At 39.3% G+C, this 25,764-nt stretch overlaps 1 protein-coding gene across 2 annotated transcripts in view; it reads left to right on the top strand.

Moving 5' to 3' along the window:
* Nucleotides 1–1,979: 1,979 nt before the first annotated feature.
* PAIP1 (poly(A) binding protein interacting protein 1) overlaps nucleotides 1,980–25,764 on the top strand; it is a gene marked incomplete at both ends in the record, with an annotated part of 38,023 nt that continues 14,238 nt past the window's right edge. Inside the window, 7 exons of one of the 2 annotated variants that reach the window (XM_080716356.1) lie at nucleotides 1,980–2,007; nucleotides 2,738–2,907; nucleotides 11,447–11,632; nucleotides 15,799–15,911; nucleotides 21,039–21,150; nucleotides 23,558–23,683; nucleotides 24,820–24,926. In XM_080716356.1, the coding sequence (XP_080572482.1) occupies nucleotides 1,980–2,007; nucleotides 2,738–2,907; nucleotides 11,447–11,632; nucleotides 15,799–15,911; nucleotides 21,039–21,150; nucleotides 23,558–23,683; nucleotides 24,820–24,926 (842 nt within the window). Of the gene's footprint in view, nucleotides 2,224–2,737; nucleotides 2,908–11,446; nucleotides 11,633–15,798; nucleotides 15,912–21,038; nucleotides 21,151–23,557; nucleotides 23,684–24,819; nucleotides 24,927–25,764 lie in introns of both variants that reach the window. The other variant, XM_080716355.1, reaches the window with a different exon arrangement.

Here is a 25,764-nt window from a genome sequence, read left to right as displayed (position 1 = left end):
ATAAAGTATAAAATAGGTCTAGGAATATAGCCCTGAGGTTAAAAAAAAAATCCCCTGGGTTTCACCCCCAGTACCCCCCCCCACACACACACACAAAGATATGAACCAGAATCCCTTTGTAGTGGTGCACGCCTACTGTTCTATGGAGGCTGGGACAGGAAGAGCTCAGGTTTTAGGTCAGTGACTTAATTTCAAAACTAAAAATATAAATAGGGCTGGGGGTGAAGTTCACGGTGTTGTGTGCTCCTAGATTCAATCCTCAGTACCAAAACCTTCTGTTTTTATTTTGATACTGGGATTGAACCCAGGGGCATTCTACCTCTGAGCTACATCCCCAGAACCAAGAGTAATAAACAAATAGACTGGGGATGTAGCTTGGTAGTAGAATGAGCTCCTGGGTTTTACCCCAGTACCAGGGGAAAATGTTATTAGCATCAGCTTGCCTAAATTTTTTTTTTTTTTGGTGTGTGTGTGTGTGTGTGTGTGTGTGTGTGTGTATTGGGGATGGAACCCAGGGGCCTTATACCTCCCGGCTACATTTCCAGACCTACTTTTTATATTTTACTTGGAAACAGGGTCTCACTAAGTTGCCGTGAGCCTAAGTAGCTGAGGCTGGCTTCGAACCTGCACGATCCTCCTGTCTCAGCCTCTCAAGTGCTTAGATTACAGGCGTGCACCACCACGCCCGGCTTGCCTAATTTTAAATTGCAATCTTATCTAACAGTCAACAACATAAATAATTTATCTTTGATTGCCCTCATTAAAGCTATTTTCTCATCCATTTAAGCGAAGAGTTTTAGAGTGAGAAGAGAATGTAGTTAACAAAAGTTTGACTCTAATTGAAATGATTCTGAAAATGAGATTAAAAAAATACTGAGCCCTGCTTCAATCAGAAGGCTTAAATCAGAATCTGGGGAGATGGTTCAAGTCAACGGTAAATAAGTCTACTTTTCTCTTTTTCTTTTCATTATTTACATTCATCTTTCGCTTGGCGATAGTGGCGTCAGACCTGGAGAGAACAATTTACACGTAATTACTGGAGATGTGCTGTGCAATGCAGTATCCACAAACCACATGCAGCTCTTCAGCAGTTGGGATGTATCCATCCCAAACGACAGGTGCCTCACGTATAAAAATGCACGTTGGATTTCTACTAATATGAAAAAAAAGTGGGAGAAAATACCTCAATTATATTTTTAGGTCAATCACATGTTGAAACCACTCTGGATATACTGGGTTAAGTAAAATGCTAAAATCACTTGTGTCTTTTTACTCGTTTAATGGGCGCTCTGAGGGCATTTCTAATTAACGTCAATGGCTTGCATTTGCGACGCGCATTATATTTTCATTGGCGGACACCGCTAGAAGAGAACCCGGCGAGCTGAGGGCCGCGAGGACCGCAGGTGCGCATTCTTAAGGTTTCCGGCGCGGCCGGGTGAGCGCGGGCGTGCGGCGCGGCGGCCCCTTCCCCTCGCGCCGCGGGGCCCGGCCGGAGCGGGGCCGGGGCGCACCTGCGCGCCCACGGAGCAGCGCGGCGCGGACGGCGCCGGCCCACGCCCCCTCCCCTCGCGTGTGTATTTCCCCGGCCTCAACCGTCAGTCTCGCACTTCTCTGCGGAGAGCCCTCGAGTCGGCCGGGCCCGCCGCGGTGAGTGCCCCGCGCCCGCGCCCGGCCGCCGTCCCTCCTCCCTCCCGCCCGCCGAGCGCGCCCGGGCCTCCGGGCCGCGGGGGGCCGCTGTGACCCGCCGTGGCCCCGCCGCGCCGGGCGGGGTGCGGGCCGGGGCCGAGCCGAGGGGGCGGCGCTGCGCCGCGGCGGTTCGGCGGGGGCTCGGCTGCCGTGCGCGCCGCCCGAAGCGCGGGGAAGCGGCCGGCGCCCGCTGGCGCTCCATGCGGCCCGAGTGAGGCGAGCGCAGCCTCAGGCGGCCCGCCGCGGCGCTGCCGCGTCCCACCCCGAGCGCGGCGGCCGCGGCCCCGGGGAGCATGTCGGACGGTTTCGATCGGGCTCCAGGTGCAGGTCGGGGCCGGAGCCGGGGCCTGGGCCGCGGAGGGGGCGGGCCTGAGGGCGGCGGGTTCCCGAACGGAGCGGGGCCTGCGGAGCGCTCGCGGCCCCCGCCGCCGCTGCAGCCGCCGCCGCTGCGCCAGCCCCGGACGGCCCCGCCGCCGGGGGCCCAGAGCGAGGCCCCGGCCGGCTCCCAGCAGCCCGCCCGGCCCGGGGCGCTCCCAGGTACGGCGCGGCGCGAGGGGCCCCGGCCCCGCGGCCCTCGTGCGAGCCGAGCCGAGGCGCCGCGCGCGCCGGCCCCGGCCCCGAGGGCCCGCTGGTGCGGGGAGGATGGGGCCCGAAACCCGGCTCGGAGGTGGCGGCCGGAATCCTTTGTGCGCCCCGGCTGGGGGAGGGGCCGGCCGCGCTCCGAGTTCTCAGGCCGCCGAGGAAGTAAAATCGCCCTCCCCTCCCCACCCCCCAGAAGCCCGGGCGAGCCTCCTCCGAGTCACTAGAAGAGGGTGGGGGAAGCCCTCAGGCGTTCACTTGCGAGGCAGATATGTTCATAAATGAGCTAAAGCAAGTCCATTGTTCCTTGCTGCTGGCTCTCCGTTCAGATCTTGGTGGTAATCTTTAATTTTGCATTTAACTCTTAAAATCCCGTGCTTCACAGATGGCTTTACAGTATGTAAGTTGCCATACAAAGGAATGGACGCCTCTAACCCCGGTGGGTTTTCTTTTGTTTGTTTTTCTTTCTCAGACCAAACGAGGCCCCTGAGAGCTCCACCTAGTTCATTGGATAAAACCCCACAGCAGAACTCCGAGTCAGCAATGGCTAAGCCCCAGGTGGTTGTGGCTCCTGTGTTAATGTCTAAGCTGTCTGCGAATGCCCCCGAATTTTACCCATCTGGTTATTCTTCTAATTATACAGTGAGTACACCTTTTTCCGGCAACTCTGGGTTTATATTCCTGCAATAATGTGGGTTTTGCTTTATCAGAAAATGCTGGTGCTTTCGTACCACACATAAAAGTATTAATTCATTGAACCCATGAGTTTCATAAGGAAGCAATAATTTAGAAGTATATTTTGTAGTTGCATTCAGGGTATTAGAGTGTAAACTTGAGAGTTCTTGTCTGGTTCACTGTTGTTGCCTGCATCACTAGAGTATCCATCAGCTAATCTTATGTCAAGGGCATATACATATATATATATATATATATTGTGTGTGTGGTTGCTACTGGGGATTGAACTGGGGAGCATTCTCTTAGTTACATCTCCAGTCCTTTTTTACTTTTTCATTTGAAACAGGGTCTAAGTTGCTGAGGCCGGTCTCTAACCTGTGATCCTTCTGTCTCAGCCACCTGGAATTTCAGGTGTGTGACCCCAGGCCCAGCTTGTCCTTAATTTGTAAAACTAAAATCTATTTCAGATTTCATGGAACCTGTAAAGTAGCCAGACAAAGCTAATTTTTAATTTGATTTTAGCAAGATAAGTATATAGTCACTGGTGGCTTTAGGGTAAATAGTGGTTTTGCTATAGGCTAATTATAATTAGAGGCAGTTTTGAATGTTGAGAAGTACATGTCTGGGCTTTCCTACTGATATGTTAAAATATATTTCTGGTGCTAGCTTCTTATTGTATGAGGAAATGTAAGGGGTTTTGATAGTGTTTAAAGTATAAACTTTTTAGCTTCAGTTTAATCTTTGTCAGCAATATAGCAATTCTTAAAATTAGTCATATTTTTTCTTAGCAGCACAAAGCACAGTTGGATATGTAAAAAGGAATTTGTTATGCTGGATAAACTCAGATAAGTAAATGCATATAGATTAATTACAGAAAAGTAGGAGCAAACCATTCTAGATTGGAAAAAATGATTTATAATTTAGCATAAGTCCCCTTTCCTGTCTTAACTTAATTTTAATATTAAACATTGTGGACACGAGGATTAGCTCATGGAGCATTATTTGTTCCTCTGTCCCTTTTTGATTGTTACCAATGTTCAAGAGTAGCCGCTTTTTCAACTTAAAATAATTTTTTCAGTTTTCAAAGTTTATATAAATGGAAGCATACAGAATATATTTTTTTATTTCACTCTACACCAGGATTAATTGTTGTAACATATAATTTGAGTACTTAATTCTCAGAGTATTCTACTATGTGACCATGTCAAGGTTCCATTTCTCTGTTGATAAACATTGGGTAGCTTCCATTTTGGGGCCATTATGAATAGGACTGCTATTCCTGTTGGTGTTCTGAAGAACATATCCCATTTCTGCTTGGCATGTAAGGAGTAAAATTACTGGGCAATGGGGTAGCCAGCTTTAATAGAGATGCCAGATAATTTTTCAGAGAGATCATGCCAATGTACATTCTGAGTAGTATATGATTTCTAGATCTATACTTCCTGGTCAACACTTGGTATTTTGTTTTGCCATCTGATAGGTAATAGTATCTAGCCATGGTTTTAGTTTGTATTTTTTAATAAATGATGGCACATCATTTTTGTAACAATGGTTTTAGGAGGGGGTCCCTTGTAATATTTGATTGGAAAAGTATAGAAAATCTCTATAGAAACCCCATTCATCTTATACTGTGTAGGAAAAAGCTTTGGAATTACAAAGGGAAAATATAGACATAGCAAAAAGAGCAGTGGATTTGGAGTGAAAAGGGCTATTTGTCACGTAAAGTAGAAATGAGAGTAAGTTGGGTTTTTGCCAGAAAATTGTATTTGTCTGAGAGAGGAAAGTACCATTTGGAGAACCATGAGTAGTTGAATAAACTTAAGGATGTTTGCCTTCTAGCAGCCACAAACATTTGCCCTTTTTTTTCCTCCCTATTCAGTTAGACTATCTTATAATGAAAGGGATACTGTTTTTTTGTTTGTTTGTTTGTTTGTTTTCCCCTACAATCATACGTTGTCATTGACTTCTGGGCTATATAACAGTCTGTTAAGACATATTAGTCCTCTTACTTTGAGCCACTATCATCTTTTAGGCATTTTTTACTACTTTCTAGATCAGCTCCACCTATGCTCAATTTACCAAAACTGGATTAGAAATCTGTGTGGCATTTCTTCAAAGGATGTTTTAGTTACCAACATTTAAATTAGATACTGCAAATCTGAATATTCAGTTTTCTTTTGAAGTCATGGGATCTGGCCATAGAGAACTAGCATACTGACAGAGCAAAAAATTGGCTATAGTAGAATAGAGGCATAATTTCTAATTGGCCTCCTTTGTTCATTAGTAAGCCACCTGGATTCTGTAAGCATTTGGGCTTGCTACCCTGTTCTGGTATGTTACCAGTTTACCTTAATGTTTATTTTTGGTCAAGGATAAGACTGTTTCTTAAGCCATTTGTTCTCAGAACAGCAGAACCTCATTTTCCCCTTGACTCTTAGAATAAGATCTTATTGTGAGGGAATCTTTTTCTTATAGTAACCATAATCCAAAGTTATGTTCACTCATTCAACAAGTAGTGAGGACTTACCATGAGTCAAGTGTTAGACATATAGCAGCAAGTAAAATAAACAAAAATTCCTGTCTTCATAGAACCTCTATTCTCATGGTCTCTCTCTTTGAATAGTTTCCAGAAATTTTGAATCTGCTTTTTTATATATGAAAATCTATTGCCTGTATCCCTGAACTAGGTCTCTAAAAAGAATACATTCTTTTTCTGACACCCTTTTTTGTTGTGCTTTCTTAACTCTTTTGAAGTCCCAAGCCCTGTTATTTTTAGTTTTTCCTCTAATCCTAATGCTAGTTTCTTAGTTTCCACATACCGTGTTATTAGTGAGTTACTGTCCGTCTATTCCTGGTTGTTGCTGCTGCTTAGACCAGTATGCTTTGAATATTTAGTTTACTTACTGGTACCAAAAATTCCACATGGAAATTCATAAAGTATTTATTCAAACACAGCCCTCTCTCCAAAAAAAAAAAAAAAAAAAACTCAGCTTTTTTTTTTACTAAGAAGAATCCTTCAAGTTATTGCTCAGATTTTCCTCTTTTAGTAGTAACATTTTCTAAAAGTAATCACTATTCTCACTGTGCAAGCCTCTGCAATTTCTTTGACCTTTGATAGAAGCAGAAAATTAGTTGTATAGATACTATTTTTAATAGTCAGAGATCTGATTTTTAAATCTATCCTCATCTTAACCTTCATTTTAGACCTTGAACATTACATGATGATGCTTAAAAGTTCCAGTGTGCCAGGTCCTATACTAGGTATCAAAATTATTTTTAATTTTTCAAAAGCTCCACTTAATTTTGTAAGAACTTAGTGTTTAAGGTACTATCTTTGTTCTAATTTTTTTCTTTGCATATAATTTCTTTGACTCCCAAGACTGGTTGCCATCATTCTCTTTGAGATTTCAATCTTATGAATTTTTTCAGAGCATTCAGTATTATGAGCATCACTTTTCCTAACTTTCTCCTTTGACTTCTGTGGTGGCTTTCATTATCTTCTTTCTCAACATGCACATCATTCCTTCTTCCCTCAAGATAAGTCTCTGAGGTCCTATCTTTTTTTTTTTTTCATTATATTACTTCCCTTGCTAATCCTACTGCTTCTATAATCTGACCATTACCTTCCTAAGTACTAATAACCCTGAAATCTAATTCTTCCTCTGAACTCCGGACTTGTGCTTCCATTTGTTCCACTTCATGAGGATCTCAACCAATTTAAAGTATAAAACAATTTCTCAGCTGGGTGTGGTGGTGCATGCTTGTAATCCCAGCATTTGGGAGGCTGAGACAGGAGGATCATGGTTCATGGACAGCATTAGCTACTTAGGCCCTTTGCAACTCAGTGAGACCCTGTTTCAAAATAAAGAATAAAAAGTAAGCTAGGGGTGAAGCTTGGAGTTAGAATGCCCCTGGGTTCTGTCCCCAGCACCTCAAAAATAAATAAGTAAATAAGTTTTCTCTTCTGCAGATCTTTCTAATAGATTAGGCCCAAAACTTGGTGTATTGAGTCACCTCTCCTTCACACTCTTGCCCCAGTTCAATCCAGTTAACCTAAGTCCTCTTCACTATTGGTCAATTTCCTTTTATTCCCACTGCCTCTGATTAGGTTCTCATCTCCTGACAATGCATTCAAAGATCATTTTCTCATTATATCAGTTTGGAAGCCATTTGACTCCACATTGAAAACTGAAGAAGTTTGTTCTTTGGAAAACCTGATGCTAGAGATCATATTGGGATACCTGTTTAGAATACTTTGCTTCCTTTTTTGCTCATAATAGAGTCTAATTCTGTTCTCATATATTCAGAGAATCTTTACTCATCAGACTTCACATTTTCTTAAAAGTTTTGTTAACTGCATTTTGCCACAATGATATTTGATAGAAACAAATGAGCAGCTTCAGTTGGGACCAGCAGGTTTGCCTTTGCTTTTCATCATTAATAATAAGATATAGCCAGGAATAGTGGCACATGCTTGTGATCCCAGCATTTGGAAAACTGAGATGGGAGGATCTCAGTTCTTGGACAGCCTCGGCTACTTAATGGGACCCTTTGCAAGTCAGGGAGACCCTGTTTCAAAATAAAAGAATAAAAAACAAGGCTGGAGGTGTAGCTCAGAGATAGAATGCCCTTAAAAGTGTCAATATTTATAATAGGAACATTATTTTACCTGAGAGGTCAGTACTATTGCTGTTTATCTTTCCAGAAATTTTCTCTGCCTTGCAAATAAGTCTATTAAAAAAAATAGCCAGGTAAGCCAGGCATGGTGGCGCTGAGGCCCTCTGCAATTCAGTGAGACCCTGTTTCAATATAAAGAATAAAAAATAGGGCAAGGGGTGTAGCTCGGAGGTCAAATGCCCCTGGGTTCCATCCCCAGACCCACACAGAAAAAAGAAACAATCCCTAGTATCACTAAATGAATAAATATAAAGAGGGATAAGGGTGTAGCTTAAGATACCCTGTTTTCAAGTAAAAATATAAAATAGGTCTGTGAGTGTAGCCTGGAGGTAGAAGGGTTTCCAGGAACCTCAATACCACCAAAGGGAAAAAAAAAAAAAAGAGCCAGGTATATGTGGTGCATGCCAGTAATTTTAGTGACTCTGGGAGGTTAAGGCAGGAGGATTGCACATTCAGGACCAGCTTCTATAATTTAGTGAGGCTCGAAATAAAACAAAGCTTAGCAGCTGGGCATGATAATCCCTGCGCTTGGGAGGTGGAGACAGGAGGATTGCTCAGGTTCGAAGCCAGCCGTGCTGGCTTAAGAGACCCTGTTTCCAAATAAAAATATAAAATAGGTCTGGGAGTGTAACCTGGAGATAGAAGGGTTTCCAGCAACCCCAGTACCCAGTACTGCCAAAAAAAAAAAAAAAAAAAAAACTTAGTATATAGCACAGTTGGTAAAGTACTCCCAGATGGTTGTATTTTTTTTTCATTTAACATACTGTAATGGAGATATTTCTGTGTGGATCCATGTAAATATATCTTGTTTTTTTTAAATGGCTGTATGATAATTCATTATGAGTATACAGTAACACGTTTAACCAATTATTAATCCATTGTTAGGTTTTTTGGCAGTGAACATTTTTATACATAATGTCCAAGTTGGGCTTTAAGACTGTTATTTGAGTATAGAGGATAAAAGTACAGGCTTTGTTTTGTGTTCAGTTCTTACTAGCTATGTAACCACACACAAATAACTCAGGTTGGTATATGATTCTTCTCATGCTCAAACCCTTCTTACTTTCCCTGTGTTTTCCATGACCTTTAGAACCAGTTGTCTTAGTGTGTCCCAATGTGGTCTATCTGCCTTGTTACCTTGTTAGCCCCTGACCTATGCTCAGTTTCTGGTTTAGCCATTCTCTTTCTTGAAGGTGTCAGACCAAGTTCCTACTTCTTTGGGATTGATATGCTTCTTGTGCCCACTGCATAGGATATTTTCCATTGATCTATTTTTTTGTATGTCTCAGTCTAATACCTAGCTATATTTCTAAGCTATATTCTACACCTGAGTGTGTTTTCCATCATGGAATATGAGAAGAGGACTTTGTGTGCTTTATTTGTGGCAGATATTATGTCATGGAGTATCCAGCCCCTAAAACAATCTTAGACACTCAGACAGTTTTGAATGAATAATGAAATTGATTTAATTGCTCTGCACCTTTTTTCTTCTGTGTAGGGGGATAGTAACACCTCAAAGTTCTCTGGGGATTAAACGAGATAACTCATGCAAATTACCCACTTAAGTTCTTTTTTTAAAAACATTGAAAGGTATGCCGTTTTCAATATGATCCACAATAAAAATAAAAAGGGCTGTTAGTCTTTCTACTAAGCCAGTCTGTCTCCAACATGGAGCCTTCCTAAGGGTATTTTGACCATCTGTGACTTTTTTTCCTTATATACTTACTATATTTGTAGCTGGGCATGGTGGCACTCGCCTGTAATTCCAGTATTTGAGAGGCAGAAACAGGAGGAACACAGCTTTATGGCCACCCTCAGCAATTTAACAAGGTGTCTCAGCAACTTAACTCTGTTCAACTTGGAGGTAAAAGCCTCTGGGTTTAGCATCCAGTACCCAAAAGAAAAAAAAATTATGTGTGTGTGTGTATACATACATATATACTTTTGTCACATGGCTTTTTTGAATTGTTTGTAGAACAGTAAGTTTTTAATCAATCAATAATAGTTATCATTTGAACATAATTGTTAGGTATACTTTAAAATGTTTTGAGCCAGAGCCGGGCGTGGTGGCGCATGCTTGTAATCCCTGCGCTTGAGAGGCTAAGACAGGATCACGCAGGTTGGAAGCCAGCCTCTGCTGTTTCCAAATAAAATATAAAATAGGTTTGGGAGTGTAGTCTGGAGGTAGAAGGCCCCTGGGTTCCATCCCCAGTACTACAAATTTTTTTGTTTTGAGCCAGGATTATATACCTATAATCGCAGTACTTGGGAAGCTGAGACAGGAGGATCACAGGTTGAAGGACTGCCTCAACTTTCATCAACCTAGGGAGACCCTGCTTCAAAGTAAAAACAAAAAATAGGACTGGAGTTATAGCTCAGAGATAGAATACCGCTTATTTTAGTGCCTAATATTGTGTGTGTGCGCACGCATGCACACACACTTTCACACTTTGGATGGTATTCTGGGCATTGAGGATGGGAATATTGCTGTTCTGACCTGATACTTTATGCAAAACTCACCTGCTGCTGTTAACTGTAAGTTTGGCAGCTACCAATATGGAATATTTTAGCTAGAAACTACTACTAATCAAACTACAGCTATTGGTTAGAAACCTAGATGTAGCCAAAAAAATCTTTGCCACTTATACCATGATTTTTTTTTTTTTTTTTTTTTGGTAGTACATGTGATTGAACTTTTGAGCATTCTTCAGGCTACATCTCCAGTCCTATTTTATTTTGAAAACAGGGTCTCACTAGGTTGCTGTGAGTCTTACTACTTGCTGAGGCTGTCCTTGAACTTGTGATTCTCCTACCTCAGCTCCCAAGTACTAGAATTACAAGCATATGCCACAACACTTGTCTATGATGATTTTTTTTTTTTTTTTGGTGGTACTGGGAGGTAGAACGCAGGGCCTATCTACCTCCAGGCTATACCCCCAGCCCTATTTTATATTTTATTTGGAAACAGGGTCTCACTAAGTTGCTGAGAGCCTCACTAAGTAGCTGAGGCTGGCTTTGAACCTGTGCCATCCTCCTTGTCTCAGCCTCCCAAGTGCTGGGATCATAAGCATGCCACCACTCTTGGCTTATGATGAAATTTTATACTTACTGGAACTGGTTATGTTTCTCTGTTCTTAATGATTAACAGATAACTGACAAGCTTTACTAGGGTTTATTCTTTTAAATGTGGAAGTCATCAAACAGCTTCAAGAATGTAGAAAATAGTATAGTGGAATCTCCACGATCTCAACAATAAGCTACATGTGGCCATTCTTGTTTCTTTATGTCTGGCCCATCTTTTTCCTCTCATTTTGTAACAGATCCTAGATCTTATTTCATCCTTAAATAAGTTTAACTTAATTTCTTTTGATTTTTATTGTAGTGAAATTGGTTTTAAACTTTCTCAGCCTTGTAAATCTGGCAGGTTTGAAAGTCCCCATCCAGCTAAATAGAGCCCTTCTATTGTTTTAACATTTAGTCAAGGAACAAGGTTAGCTTAGTGGACTTAAAATTGATCTGTTGTGTTTTTTAAAATTATCATGAGAGAGCCGGGCGTGGTGGTACACGCTTGTGGCGGAGACAGGAGGATCATGCAGGTTCAAAGCCAGCCTCGCTGGCTTAAGAAACTGTTTCCAAATAAAAATATAAAAAATAGGTCTGGGAGTGGAGCCCAGAGAGGTAGAAGGGTTTTCAGGAACCCCAATACCACCGAAAAAAAAATTATCATGAGAGATCCTTAACAAAAACATTTGTGGTTCCAACTTAAAAAGCTGCCTAATGCTTGATTTAACCAGTTAAAATGGATTAAAGTTTTTGTTTTCATCTCTAGGAATCCTATGAGGATGGTTGTGAAGATTATCCCACTCTACCAGAATATGTTCAGGATTTTTTGAATCATCTTACAGAGCAGCCTGGCAGTTTTGAAACTGAAATTGAACAGTTTGCAGAGATGCTGAATGGCTGGGTTACAACAGATGATGCTTTGCAAGAACTTGTGGAACTCATTTACCAACAGGTAGGTTGGCTAATAGCACAGGGTGACTTCTAAGTAGCTTTCTTGAAGCCTAAACATAGTAGTTATTCCTTGAGGGAGGCTAGGTTCATGTTCACCTGCCTTTAAGGTTAATTTTTGATGGTTCATGAGAACTTGGAAACCTGTCTTGTATAAAATCCCTTATAGTTAGAAATTCAAGGCTAGAACCAGACTGGGATACTACTTTGTGTCCATGGGTCTGTATACACAGGCAATAGTACAGATTTGAGCACTTACTACTACATGAGTATCCTCCCCCCATTGTAGGATCCGAAACCAACACAAAAATACTGTGGTTATTTTTTTCTTTGTGTTTTAACATTATTGGAGAAGGAGTTGAAAGTCATGGGAGAACTGTTCTTGCCTTATGAGTCTTACAAAAAGCCAGACTGCAGAATGCTCTTGAGTTCTAATATTTCTACTTCCCTTTTTTTTTTTTTAACTTTAAAAGATTTGCTTCTGAAGTCCTTAATTCCTTAAGTCTATTAGTTGAGTTTTTTTTTAATCAGTGCTTCGCTTGTATCAGTTACTGGTCATCAGTATATTAATGCTATTTTAAGGGTGAAAATTGCAGTAGACAAACACTAACTTTTAAAAACAATTCTCAGTCTTTTGTGATTGGCCAAAAGGTACAAGATGAACAAAAATGTAATTTTTAGTGATTATTATTGTCGAGAGAGTAACTCAAATTAAGGATATGGAAAGGTGATCAAAATGGCAAGCTGATGATCCCATCTCACCTGATGTTTTGTTTGGCTACTTTTCCAACTTGTTGCTGAACTCCAAGGTTATTTAGCCAACTAGTTGCTTTTAGGAAGTGCCCGAGATTTTAGGAAGATAGAAATGCTCTATTGTCCTGATTCTTAAGTTTCTGCCTCTAAATGAATTGAAAGGAAATGAGATAAGAAAATGAAAGTCTATGCTTAATGGCTTTTTGCTTTTCTGGCTTTTTAGTTAATGCTTCAGCCATTCAAGAGGCTACAGGCAAGCCGGGCATGGTGGTGCACGCTTGTAATGCTTGTAATCCCAGTGCTTGGGAAGCTGAGATAGGAGGATCACATAGGTTTGAAGCCAGTCTCAGCTACTTAGTAAGGCCCTCAGCAACCTAGTGAGATCCTGTTTCCAAATAAAGTATAAAATAGGTCTGGGAGGATAGCCAGGAGGTAGAAAACCCCTGGGTTCTACCCCCAGTATCATACACACACATACAAGATGCTACATGCTTATAATTCCTCAGGCTTGATGGATGGTTTATAACCTGACCAGCTACAATCGTTTTGTGATTGTCTCAAAACCAATTTTTCAGATATGTAGTCAATATTTAAAGTTTTAACATTTTGTGGTCAGTAGTATATTGATCTAATAAACAGATTTCAAGAGCCTTTAAGTTTTATTAAGGTAGTTTATGAAAATCTCATCACAACTAACAGAAGAGACCTATTATAAAAGATGGTAGATTAAACATATAGCACTAAATGATTTTTAAAAGGCAGAGGCCCATCAGGACAAAGAGGAGATAAAAGCCCAGTTGTGAAGACTAGAAAGCAGATGGATGAGTGGCAACTGACTTGGTAGTTCTAAGGTTATGTTCCAAACCAGTAGGGAAAGCTGAGAATCACTCTGACTTACAGTGAAAAGTCTCTAAAATGTTCTAAAGAGACTCTAAAATTAGAGTCTAGGAAAAGATTGGAATGAAGCTAAAGAGATGACCGGAGAATCATGAAGTTAGATTCACTATATAGCCAGGTGTGGTGGCACATGCTTGTAATCCCAGCACTTGGGAGGCTGAGACAGGATCACACAATTTCAAAGTTAGCTTCAACTACTTAGGCTTTCAGCAACTTGGTGAGACTCTGTTTCGAAATAAAATATAAAATAGGTCTGGAAGTATAGCCTGGAGGTAGAAAAGCCCCTGGGTTCCACCCCCAGTACCACAAAAATAGGATTCCCTGTATATTTTTGTGTTTTGTAGCCAGTGTGAAGTTTCATTGTAACTCTTCTCAAGAAGTTAACAAAGGTACTCCATGAAAAAGAGGAATTAAGCCAAAGATAAGACATGAGAACCAGGGAACGGGGAATTCTACATGAGAGACTACGTGAACTGTTGAGATAGAAGATTCCAAGACAACAGGCACAACAAGCCTAAAGCAGTCAGGCTTCACTGAAATAGATCAGGAGGCACCAGGAAAGAGTTTCCTAGTAAGATAAGCATACTTGCTATATCAATAGAAGATAGAGTAAATGTACATCCTAGTGAGCTTAGGAATAAACCAGTGAGAAGTATGTAAAGAGAAAAAACCTGAGTAGGTCTTGGGAAAATAAAGTTGTGCAAAAAAGGGAAAATTGATGTAGTACATTGTTCAGCTACAAATGCAAACATAACTAAAACATCAGGATAAACCCATACTGATAGTAGAAAATGGCAAATAGTGGAATAGCTTAAGCAAGATGAAAGCTAAAAGGTCATCTTCCAGGGCAGGAAAATAGTAAGAAATAACACCCAAACTGAAAATCACATAGCACAGAAATACAGAAATTAAAGCCTTTTTTAGCCAGGCATGGTGGTGCATGCCTGTAATTCTAGTACTTAGGAGGCTGAGATAGGATTGCAGGTTCTAAGCTAACCTCAACAATTTAGCAAGACCTTGTTTCAAAATTAAAAAATAAAACGGGCTAAGGGTTTAGCTCAGAGGTAGAATGCCCCTGAATTCAATTCCTAATACCCAGAAAACCCATTCATCTGAAAGAATTGAAAGCAGTTGTCTGTGGGAGGTAAAGAGGTAGGTAACTATTGAATGACAGTCCTTTAAACTTAATGTTATACATGTGACAACTGTTAAGAAAAAACTAAAGGAAAATAAAACTGCTAATGAGGAAAGCCTTTTGTTAGGCATATATAAGATCAGGAGAAATCAGCCTTCTTTGATGTGATATGTATAATATAGGGTCACATGTGAGCAAGGAAATAGAAATAAAATACAATAATTAAAAACACTTTATGCTAGACAGTGCTAAGCAGTCACATTTAGTTAACCCATCTAATCCTCAGTGGTTGCAAGGTATATCTTCATTTCATATATCTGGACAAAGAGGTTAAGTGACTTGTTCAAGGTTCCCACACCTAGTACATAGCCCTAATGAGTAGGAAGGACAGAACTGGAATATATGTTGATTAGCTTTTGTGACCTTTGCCAGGGCTCTTTTTTTTTCTTGGTACTGGGGATGGAACCCAGGGGCATTCTACCTCCAAGGTAAACCCCTAGCCCTATTTTTTATTCTTTATTTTGAAATAGGGTCTCACTGAATTGCAAAGGGCCTCACTAAGTAGCTGAGGCTGTCCATGAACTGCAGTCCTCCTGCTTCTGTCTCCCAAATGTTGAGATTACAGACGTGCCACCATGCCCAGCTTTCTTACTCTCTTAATGTGTGTTTTTTTTTTTTTTTTTACAAACTAATAAGTGGTAAGTAATGTTGTTTTTCTTTGAAGACTGCAATTAAAGTTAAACTTCTTGACTTCTACCTTTGTTACATTGCACCATCTTTGATATGTAGTGTTTTTCCACTATGTATTTTTTTTTTAAATAGCTATCTTGATTTCCTCTTTACCCAAGCACTTTTGGTGTTTTCTTTTAAGTGTTAATCTTTTGTGCCATGTACCATTAATCACCTCTTTAGGTATCTAATTGAAATTCAGAGAGGTTTAATGATATCCAAGGTCAAAGCAAAATACTTTGAAATTTTGTTCTGAACTTAATAAACACCAAAGTCTGCTGTCCTGCCCCTAAGCAGGACCACTGGTCAGTGGTTTAGCAGCTATTTTTTTTTTTTATGAAGATTGGTACTATGCAGTTGCATGCATGTCCATATATTCCACAAAAATGGGCTAGGATCAAGAGACATTGTCTAATTGCTTTCTGGAAACCTCAGGTAAATAGAGGTGGGGTAAGAACTTAAAACATTTGTCTTTGTACTTGGGGTTCTTGGTGTAAGGTTGAGAGGGAGAGTGAACTTCATTTCCTTATGCCTAACAAAAGACTGACATGTTTTTCTGTACAATATAGTTTGGGATGCCAAAATTGTTTTCAAATTGTTACTTTTTGCATTAATAATAATGTATCTGTGTTACACAAAACTTTTCTTTTTAAAAGGCCACCTCTATTCCCAATTTCTCTTACATGGGAGCTCGCCTGTGTAATTACCTGTCCCATCATCTGACTATAAGCCCACAGAGTGGCAACTTCCGTCAATTGCTACTTCAAAGGTCAGTGTAAATATGAAATTAAAGGAAAACTACTTTCAAATGTACTAGAATTTGCCCATTCCTCTTTTCTAAAAAACTTACATTATAGAAGGGTACATTGAGTCCAACTAATATAAGGAAGTAACCGCTTGAGCTAAAACCAACCCTAGAAAGGTCCATTTCTTATTTTCAAAATACTCAAAGCTTATAGCCAAAAGTATGAAGTTTTGTTTTTTTAATCTGTAATGATCATTGCCTTTGGTTTAATATTAGAAAGCCCTTTTATGAGATCTTAAAAATGACCACTAATATTTGAGTACTTTTGTAGTTTTGGTTTGAGGAAGGATCTAATTTTTTTTTTTTTTTTTTTTTTTTTTTTTTTTTGTGGTACTGGGGTTCCTGGAAGCCCTTTACCTCCGGGATACACTCCCAGACCTATTTTATATTTTTATTTGGAGACAGGGTCTCCTAAGCCAGTGTGCACAGCTGGCTTCGAACCTGCGCGATCCTCCTATCTCTGCCTCCCAAGTGCGGGGATTATAAGCGTGCGCCACCACGCCCAGCAGGAAGGGTCTAATTTAGATTACAATAAAAGTGAATAATTGTTTCCTTTACTACAACAACCACCTTCATCACACTACATGCTTAAATTTTGGTTTGGAATCTGGACTTTGATTATATTTCATTTGTCCCTTTTTCCATTTCTCCTAGATATCAGGTAATAGCTATTGAAAACTAATATTTTAAATAACAAGTTCTTCATTCTTTATGAGTCTTTTCTGCAATACACTTCCCCACTGGTATTTAGAATCAATGTTTGAACTACACAAACTGTTATTTTTTTAGGTATTTTGGGAGGGGTAGCATTGGATTTATAAGCTGATTTAGGGAAAATGAATCTCATGAGTAGTCTTCAGTAACAATGTTGTCTTCAAGTTTATTATAGTTATGCCTATTCTTGAAAGCTACTTTAATGGAGCTGGGAGTGTAGCTCTGGTAGGATATGTGCTTAGTGTGTGGTCCTGGGTTCAATGCCCAGTACAAAAAAAGAAAACTTCTAATCATGTGATTAGACTACAGTGAAACAAAGATCCTAAGAGTAGATCTTAGAGACACTTAAGAAGTTAGCTTTTAGCCGAGCAAGGTGGCACATGCTTGTAATCCTAGCATTTGGGAGGCTGAGACCGGAGGATCGCAGTTCGCGAACAGACTCACCTACTTAGTGTGGCCCTCCGTAACTTAGACCCTGTTTCAAAATAAAGGATAAAAAATAGGGCAGGTGGTGTAGCTTGGAGGTCGAATGCCCTTGGGTTTCATCCCCAGACCCACAAAAAAAGAAAAAAATAATAATAATGTTAGCTTTTCATGAAGGTGGTACTTCAGGTACATATGTAAAGCACAACTCTGACTATTCAGGAAAACAAAGATCAGTTTCTATCTTCTTACACCAAATTAAATTTCACATACATCAAAGATTCAAAAGTGCAGCAGGAAATAGTTGAGGTAGAAAATCACAATTAAAAATCTTGGATTGGTAAAGCTTTTTAAAGCAAGACTTGGTACCCATAAACCCTAACACAAAAGATCAACAAATTGTACATATAAATTATAACCTTTGGGGGAAAAGCACAAATTTATATGAAAACAGGAAAATTTACAACACACAAATGAGCCCATTTGTTTAATACTAAGACCTCCTGCCAGGTGTGGTAGCACATGCTTTTAACTCCAGCATTTGGGAGGCTGAGACAGGAAGATCATGGTTCAAGGACAGCCTCAGCTACTTAGGCCCTCTGCAACTCAGAGACCCTGTTTCAAAAAATAAAGAATTAAAAAAATAGGACTGGGGGTGTACCTTGGAAGTAGAATGCCCCTGTGTTCCAATCCCTTTACCACCAAAAAAAAAAAAAAAAAAAAAAAAAAACCTCTTAGGAATGTGTAAGACGACAGCTAAAAGCCAGGCACAGTTGGCAACACTTCTAATTCCAATAGTTGGGAGGCTGAGACAGGAGGATTGCAAGTTAAAGGCCAACTTGAGCAATTTAACAAGACCCTGTTTCAAAATAAAAAGAAAATAGGGCTGGAGATGTAGCTTGGAGGTAGAGCACAAAAAGACCAGTAGCTTTGGATAGGTACAGTTTGGAAAAACATAAAGGACAATATTAAAAATAAGACCTTACTTATAATGCAAATTATAGCTTCTGGGCATCTAGGAATAAGGTACTGTTAGGAAGTAGTGTGCCAGAAAGGCTCCATTATATTTCCCAGTGCTTCTTACCCCTAGCTGTGCCTTTCAGTTACTCAGATTTAAATAGAGCTGACACTCTGCTCTCCTTGGAAATTCTGACATAATTGGACTGAAGTGGAGACTGGGTATATTCTATAAAGCTCTTCATGTAGTTGTACTGGTTGAGAACTCTTCATCTGATTTTGACTCTACTTCTCTGTATGCTTCTATAGCAGTATAATACTATAAAAGATCTTAATGTGGAGAAATGCTAAAAATATAACAAGTAGAAAGCAGAGCATGAAATACATATGTGTATATATACTGAAAAAGAATGAAGTTAGCTTCAGAACAGTTACTTCTTGGTTGTTATTGGGGGCAACTGTGATCTTTGTTTTGCTGTTTTAACCTTTTTTAAATAAACATGTATTTCTTTAATTATTTCACTTCAAAAGGTTTGGAGTGCCAGGCATGGTGGTGCACGTTGTAATCTCTATACTTGGGAGGCTGAGACAGAAGAATTGCAGGTTCCCAGCCAGCCTCAGCTACTTAGTGAGACCCTCTGCAACTAAATGCCAAAAAAATAGGGTTTAGAGTTAGCTGGGTGTGGTGGTGCACATTTGTAATTCTAGTACTTGGGAGGCTGAGACAGGATTGCAAGTTTAAAGCAATTTAGCAAGGCCCTGTTTCCAAATTTAAAAAAAAAAAAAAAATTGGGCTGAGGAGTAGACTGAAGGTAGAAGGCCCTGGGTTCCATCCTCAGTATCACACACAAAAAAAGGTTTAGGGTCAGTCAGGCGTGGTGACTCACATCTGTAATCCCAGTACTTGGGAGGCTGAGACAGGAGGACTACAGGTTTAAAGCCAGCCTCAACAATTTAGTGAGGTCCTTCAGCAACGTAGTAGGACCCAGTTTCAAAACAAAAACAGAAAAACAGCTGGGGAAGGGGGGAGCTCGGAGATGCTTTCGGGTTCAGCTTTCAGTACAAACAAGATTTAGGGTCTTTCATCCAGATGACCAACCATGTACAGAAGTAGAAATTTAGTTACCATTTTTTGGTCTTAGCATTTTAGCAATTTGTAAAAGAAAAGGATTATTTCATCAAAACCTTTACCTGTACCACCGGGTATAGTGATGCATACCTGTAATCCCAATAATTGGGAGGGTGAGACAGGAGGATCACACATTTGCAACCAGCCTGAGTAATCTAGTGAGACCTTGTTTAAAAATAAAAAGGACTCAGGTGTAGCTCAGCAGTAGAAACCCTGTTGAGCTCATTCCTCTGTACCAAAGAGAAATAAAAAGCCTAGGTCAGAGGTTATTTTCTTTTGGCTTTATTTTATTTTTTTATTTTTGGTGGTACTGGGGTTCCTGGAAACCCTTCTACCTCCGAGTTACGCTCCCAGACCTATTTTATAGTTTTTATTTGGAAACAGGGTCTCGTAAGCCAGCGCAGCTAGCTTCGAACCTGCGCGATCCTCCTGTCTCTGCCTCCCAAGCGTGGGGATTACAAGCGAGCACCACCACGCCTGGCCTTTTGGCTTTATTTAAAAAAAAACAAACTGGCTGTATGGAACCCCTTCAATCTCTTAAGTTCTTCCCTTTTAAAAGAAACTAAAATCAGTTTTATAAAGCATTACTTTCCCAGGGTTTTCTCACCACTTTGTCAAAGATAAACAATTTTTAACACCACAATGATAAACTGTGCTTGTGGTGGGAACTGAACTTAGGACATTCTACCTTTGAAGTATATCTCCAGCCTTTTTTATTTCTTTATTTTGAAGCAGGGTCTCACTAACTTTCTGCTGGCCTAGAACCTGTGATCTTCCTGTCTCAGCTTCCCAACTACATGGGATTATAGCCATGTACTACCATGCCTGAATTAATATACTTTTTAAAAATATATTTTTATTGGTGCATTATGGTTATCCACAATAGTGGGATTTGGTACATATGTATACATGCACATAATTTCATCAATAAACTTAAAATCTATTTTAATAACAGGAGCTGACATCATAATTCACTTGAGAAGCCGGTGACAAGCTTACTGTAATAGTTGGAATAGTGATGAGAAGTTCAAGGAAGATTTTTTTGTTTGTTATAATTTGAGGCAAGTGGGCCAAGTTAGGGGAAAATACAAGAAGATCAGTAATTTGATGCCTTCAGCCTCAGCCTCAATTGTTTTGTATTTTATGGTTTCCACTTTTTTTTTCTCACTAGAATATTTCTGGTGTGTATAAAGGAAAGCACAAGAGTAGTGGACTTTATTTTTAGCTTAAAGGTCATCTATATTTTTAAAGATAGGTTTCAAAGTTTTTAATATAAAAAAATACTTGAAGGCTGGACGTGGTGGTGCACGCTTGTAATCCCAGCATTTGGGCAGCAGAGACGGGAGGATCGTGGTTCACAGACATCCTCGGCCCTTCACAACTCAGAAAGACCTTGCTTCAAAAATAAAAAGACCCAAAAATAGGGCTGGAGTTGTAGCTTGGAGGCACAATGCCCCTGGGTTCCATTCCCAGTACTGCAAAAATAATAATAATAATAATAATTTGGGTAAATTCAGTAAGATAACAGTAAGCCTCTAAGACATAAAAGGAGACATCCTTCTCCCTGTGTCTGGTGCCAGTATACTCTTAACCTCATGAGACCTATATTGCTTAATCATGTTACAGACTTGATCTAGTAGTTTTATTTGCCGCTATACCTATCAGTTTCTTAAAACTAGGAGTCCTACTATGAAAAGATAATGTAGATGTCCCTACAGTGGGTGAGAAATTTGACTAGAGAAAGTCAGGACATTGGGTCATTGTGCTTTACCCCTCTTGCTCTGGACAACTAAACTGGCAAATGGTCACCTTTTTGACAATTTTAAAAAGAAAGCATTGTGAGATTATTAAAGATGTGTCTCTATTAGATGTCGGACTGAATATGAAGTTAAAGATCAAGCTGCAAAAGGGGATGAAGTGACTCGAAAACGATTTCATGCATTTGTACTCTTCCTGGGAGAACTCTATCTTAACCTAGAGGTGAGAAAACAGTTTTCTCTTGTTAAGTGCTATTAAGGCCTGAAAGTATAAATTGATCTTAATAAGGAATCTTTGATTCACATTGTACATTTACAGCATCAAAAGTGAGATGAAAGCCGGGCGTGGTGGCACGCACTTGTAATCCCAGCATTTGGGAGACGGAGGTCAGAGGATTGCTGTTCAGACAGCCTCAGCCACTTAACGAGGTCCTTGACAACTCAGTGAGACCCTGTTTCAAAATAAAGAGTAAAAAAGACGGCTGGGGATGTAGCTCAGAGGTTCAGTGACTCTGGGTTCTATCTCCAATACCGCAAAAAAAAAAGAAAAGAAAAGAAATGGGGAGGCTTGCTGAGGGTCTCCTTATGTTTCTGAGGCTGTCCTCAAACCTGTGATTCTTCTATTTTAGCCTGCTAAGTACTGATATTACAGATGTGTGCCACCACACTCAGCCAAGATTAAATATTTCTAGTATACTACATGATAGTATACATTGGAGACTGACCAAATCAGGCTATTGAACATTTGTATTACCTCATATCTTTTTTTTTTTTTTTTTTTTTTTTTTTTGGTGGTACTGGGGATGGAAACCTTCTACCTCTGGGCTACACTCTCAGACCCATTTTATATTTTTTTATTTGGAAACAGGGTCTCTTAAGCCAGCAAGGCTGGCTTTGAACCTGCGTGATCCTCCTGTCTCCGCCTCCCAAGCGTGGGGATTACAAGTGTGCGCCACCACGCCCGGCTACCTCATATCTTTTTAATAGTAAAGAACCCTTAAAATCCTAGTGGTTTTCAAGTATGTTATTTTTAACTGTAATCATGATATACAACAGATCTCTTGAATTTATTACTTCCTTCTAACTGAAATTTTATGCACTTTGACCAATTTCTCAATCCTCCCAGCTCACAAAATAGTTCTTTGGGGACCTGTTTTGTACATTAGACTTCTATATAAAATGCATTTTTCCAAATTCAAAGTCTGCAGGTCATCATGTATGTAAATTTAAGTGATATACTTGATTATATGCTTGTTAGCAGGCAATAGAGGTGTTGAATATCACTGTATATTATATTTGCTTTTTTTCCTTAGTGAATCCCAGGTATGGATTTATACCTTTGCTTTTTAAGTACTGAGGGTTGAACCCAGGGTGCTTTGCTATTGAGCTGCATCCCTAGCCTTTCTTAAGTTTTATTCTGACCTTGGGTTTTGTTAAGTTGCTGAGGATAGCCCTGAACTTGCAATCCTTCTGCCTTAGTCTCCTCCTGTAGCTAAGATTACAGTTGTATACCACTGTGCCAGGCAATAAATCTTGAATTCTGAAACCTCCTAAATTTCTTAAACTCTAATATAAGGATTTAATATTATAAACAACTTAACATCATAAGCATTCATAGAAAGATGAACCTACCATTAAATGTGCATCTTCATCAAGATATCTCAAAGGTCTGTGTCCAGAATAGTACGTAATCTATTCTTTTTTAACCACATGACTTGATTTTTTTAAAATCTCATTCCTTTTTTGTCTTGATTTTCATTTAAACCAAAATAATAGAACCATTTTTCTTTTGTTACTGGGGAATTGAACCTAGGGGCATTCTGCCTCTGAGCTATACCCTTAGCCCTGTTTTTTATTCTTTATTTTGAAACAGGGTCTTCTTACTCAGTAGCTGAGGCTGGCTGTGATTATTATCCTGCTATCTCAGCCTCCCAAGTACTGGGAATACAAGCATGCACCACCATGCCTGGCTGGCTATAAGAGCACCAATTCAAAATGTGCCTTAAATTTTTAAGAATACTAAGAATACCTTCAAGCATTTCCTATGTGGAAATAACAATGCTAGGTCTGTGAGGAGTATAAAAATAAGGCTTGCCAGGTATGGTTGCTCACTCCTGTAATCCCAGCATTTAGGAGGCCTGAGACAGGAGGATTTCAGGTTTAAGGCCAGCCTCAGCAACTTAGTGAGAGCTTTAGCAACTTAGGGAGACCCTGTTTCAAATTAAAGAATAAAAATGGCTGGGGGTATAGCTTGGAAATAGAATGCCTCCAGACTCAACCTCAAGTACCAGAAGGGAGGGGGCGTAGTTTCTGCACCTAAACAGAATATTTTTAAATAGAATTAAAAAGCAGTATGAAATACATTGTGATTAAAAATAGCTTAAATTAGAGCTTATTTTATGAAACAGTAACATTGAAGTGGGCAATTTTTTCTGATCTTGTTATGTGATAAATGAAGTTAAAATTGTAGTTTTATTAGATGTCTTTTTATAAAGTAATTATAACTAGTTCTGTGAAAGACCAGAATGTATTTAACTAAAACACTTAATTTTCCAACATTTAATTGTTAGACCATTTCTATATCTGTTATATTTAGGCATTGTTGCTTTTAATTTCTTTTCTCCTGAGAGATCAAGGGAACAAATGGACAAGTTACAAGAGCAGATATTCTTCAGGTTGGTCTGCGAGAATTACTGAATGCCCTCTTCTTTAACCCTATGGATGACAACTTAATTTGTGCAGTGAAATTACTGAAGGTAGGTATTACTTCTTTAACTACTGTTTACATATACATATACATATATATATATATATATATATTAGAGCAAAAAATTATAATACACAGATAAACTTTTTTTTTTTTTATTATTGGGGTTTAAACCCAAGGACATTCTGTCTCCAAGCTATACCTCCAGCCCCCGCCTTTATTGTTTTGAAACAGCCTCACTAGGTTGCTGGAGAGTCTTGCTAAGTTTCTGAGACTAGTCTCTAGCCTGCAATTCTCCTGTCTCGACCTCACAAGTACTGGAATTACAAGCCTGTGCTGCTATGCCTGGCTAAGATTAAGTTTTACTTCATTCTCAAATATGTTAGAAAAGCAATGCAGTATATATTTATATGTAAGAAGCAAATTTCAGAAGTGGAAGTTGGAAGTCCTTCACCTCATTCCCATCTGTAAAGCCCTCTTCCTTCCCTTTCGTGTGTTTGCTCTAATAAGATCTTATTCTGTAGTGGCTTTCCCCCTACCTGATGAAGGATCTTAAGTCTTTCCTTGGCACACAGATTTACTTTGTTGAGTAACTTCCTAGTATTCCATTGTATTCATATAATTTATTAATATACTTTTGTGTTATTTTTAGTTTAGCCAGTGCAGCATTGCTAGATATCTTTAATCATGTCTTTATCTGTATAGATAATTCTTTAGATTAAATTTCTAAACATAGATTTTGTGGGTCAGTGTTGTTTATATTGACATATTACACCAAAGTACCCTTCTAAATAACCGAACCAGAATGTACTCGTACCTATATTGAATGAGTACACCTCTTTCCCCATATCTTAGGTAATATATATATATATACATACATACATATATGTATACATACATATACATACATACAAAAACCGATTTCGGGTTTTGTCATAGTTGATGAATAAAAACAAACCTTATTTTCCTTTGCATTTTCAGGATAAATTTAAGCATTTCTTCCTGTTAACTATTTGTTAGTTTCTGTGAATTGCTTATATCTTCAATTTTTTATTGATGAAGCTTTTATTTGAATCTTCTATATTGCATATAAATCATATAGGGACTATATTACATAAATGAACCTCATAATAAAAGTTAAAGCTACACTTTTGAATTCTTATTTTACTGACACCTGCTTTTTAGTTGACAGGATCGGTTTTAGAAGATGCTTGGAATGAAAAAGGAAAGACTGATATGGAAGAAATTATTCAGAGAATTGAAAATGTTGTCCTAGATGCAAACTGTAGCAGGTAAGAAAAGAATCCCATAAATTTCAGTTTCTTGTTTTTTCCTTGAGGCATTTTAATATGCTCTAGTTCATCAGAATAATTGAAAATATTTATTTTAAAATGACTTTCTTACTAGTCATTTTTGTCCAGTTACATTTAAAAGGGAAAGATTATCAATTTTTAAGATTTTCCTGTGGTAAGATATGAATCCAGTGAAAAATGTTTAAACTTTCAACAAATATTTTATAAAGAACTATAAGCCGGGCTTGGTGGTGCACGCTTGTAATCCCCGCCCTTGGGAGGCTGAGACAGGAGGATCGCACAGGTTCGAGGCCAGCCTCAGCTACTTAGTGAGGCTTTCAGGAACATAGTGAGACCCTGTTTCCAAATAAAATATAAAAAAAAGGTCTGGGAGTATAGCCTAGAGGTAGAAAGCCTCTGGGTTCCACCCCCAGTACCACATACACACACACACACACACACACACAACTATTCTATATATAATAAAAATGTTTAAAAAGTAATTGTTGTCGTGGGGGGAGGTACTGGGGTTCCTGGAAGCCCTTCTACCTCCCGGCTACACTCCCAAACCTATTTTTATGCTTTTTATTTGGAAACAGTGTCTCTTAAGCCAGCACGGCTGGCTTCAAACCTGTGCGATCCTCCTGTCTCCACCTCCCAAGCGCGGGAAGTGTGTGCCACGACGCCCGGCAATTGTTGCCTTTAAAGAATACATAGGCACAATTATATGGAACAAATTTCAAGATTGTTAACAGGAAATGTTAGAAATTAAAACTTTGGGTATACATGTTAAATTTAAGTTATGAAGTTTTAGAAATCAAGTATAAAATTTAGAGAC

This window comes from Muscardinus avellanarius (assembly GCF_963383645.1).
Source record: "Muscardinus avellanarius genome assembly, chromosome: 1".
NCBI lineage: Eukaryota > Metazoa > Chordata > Mammalia > Rodentia > Gliridae > Muscardinus > Muscardinus avellanarius.
The sequence above is the reverse complement of the archived record's forward strand: the minus strand, read 5'-3'. Positions and strand labels throughout refer to the sequence as shown.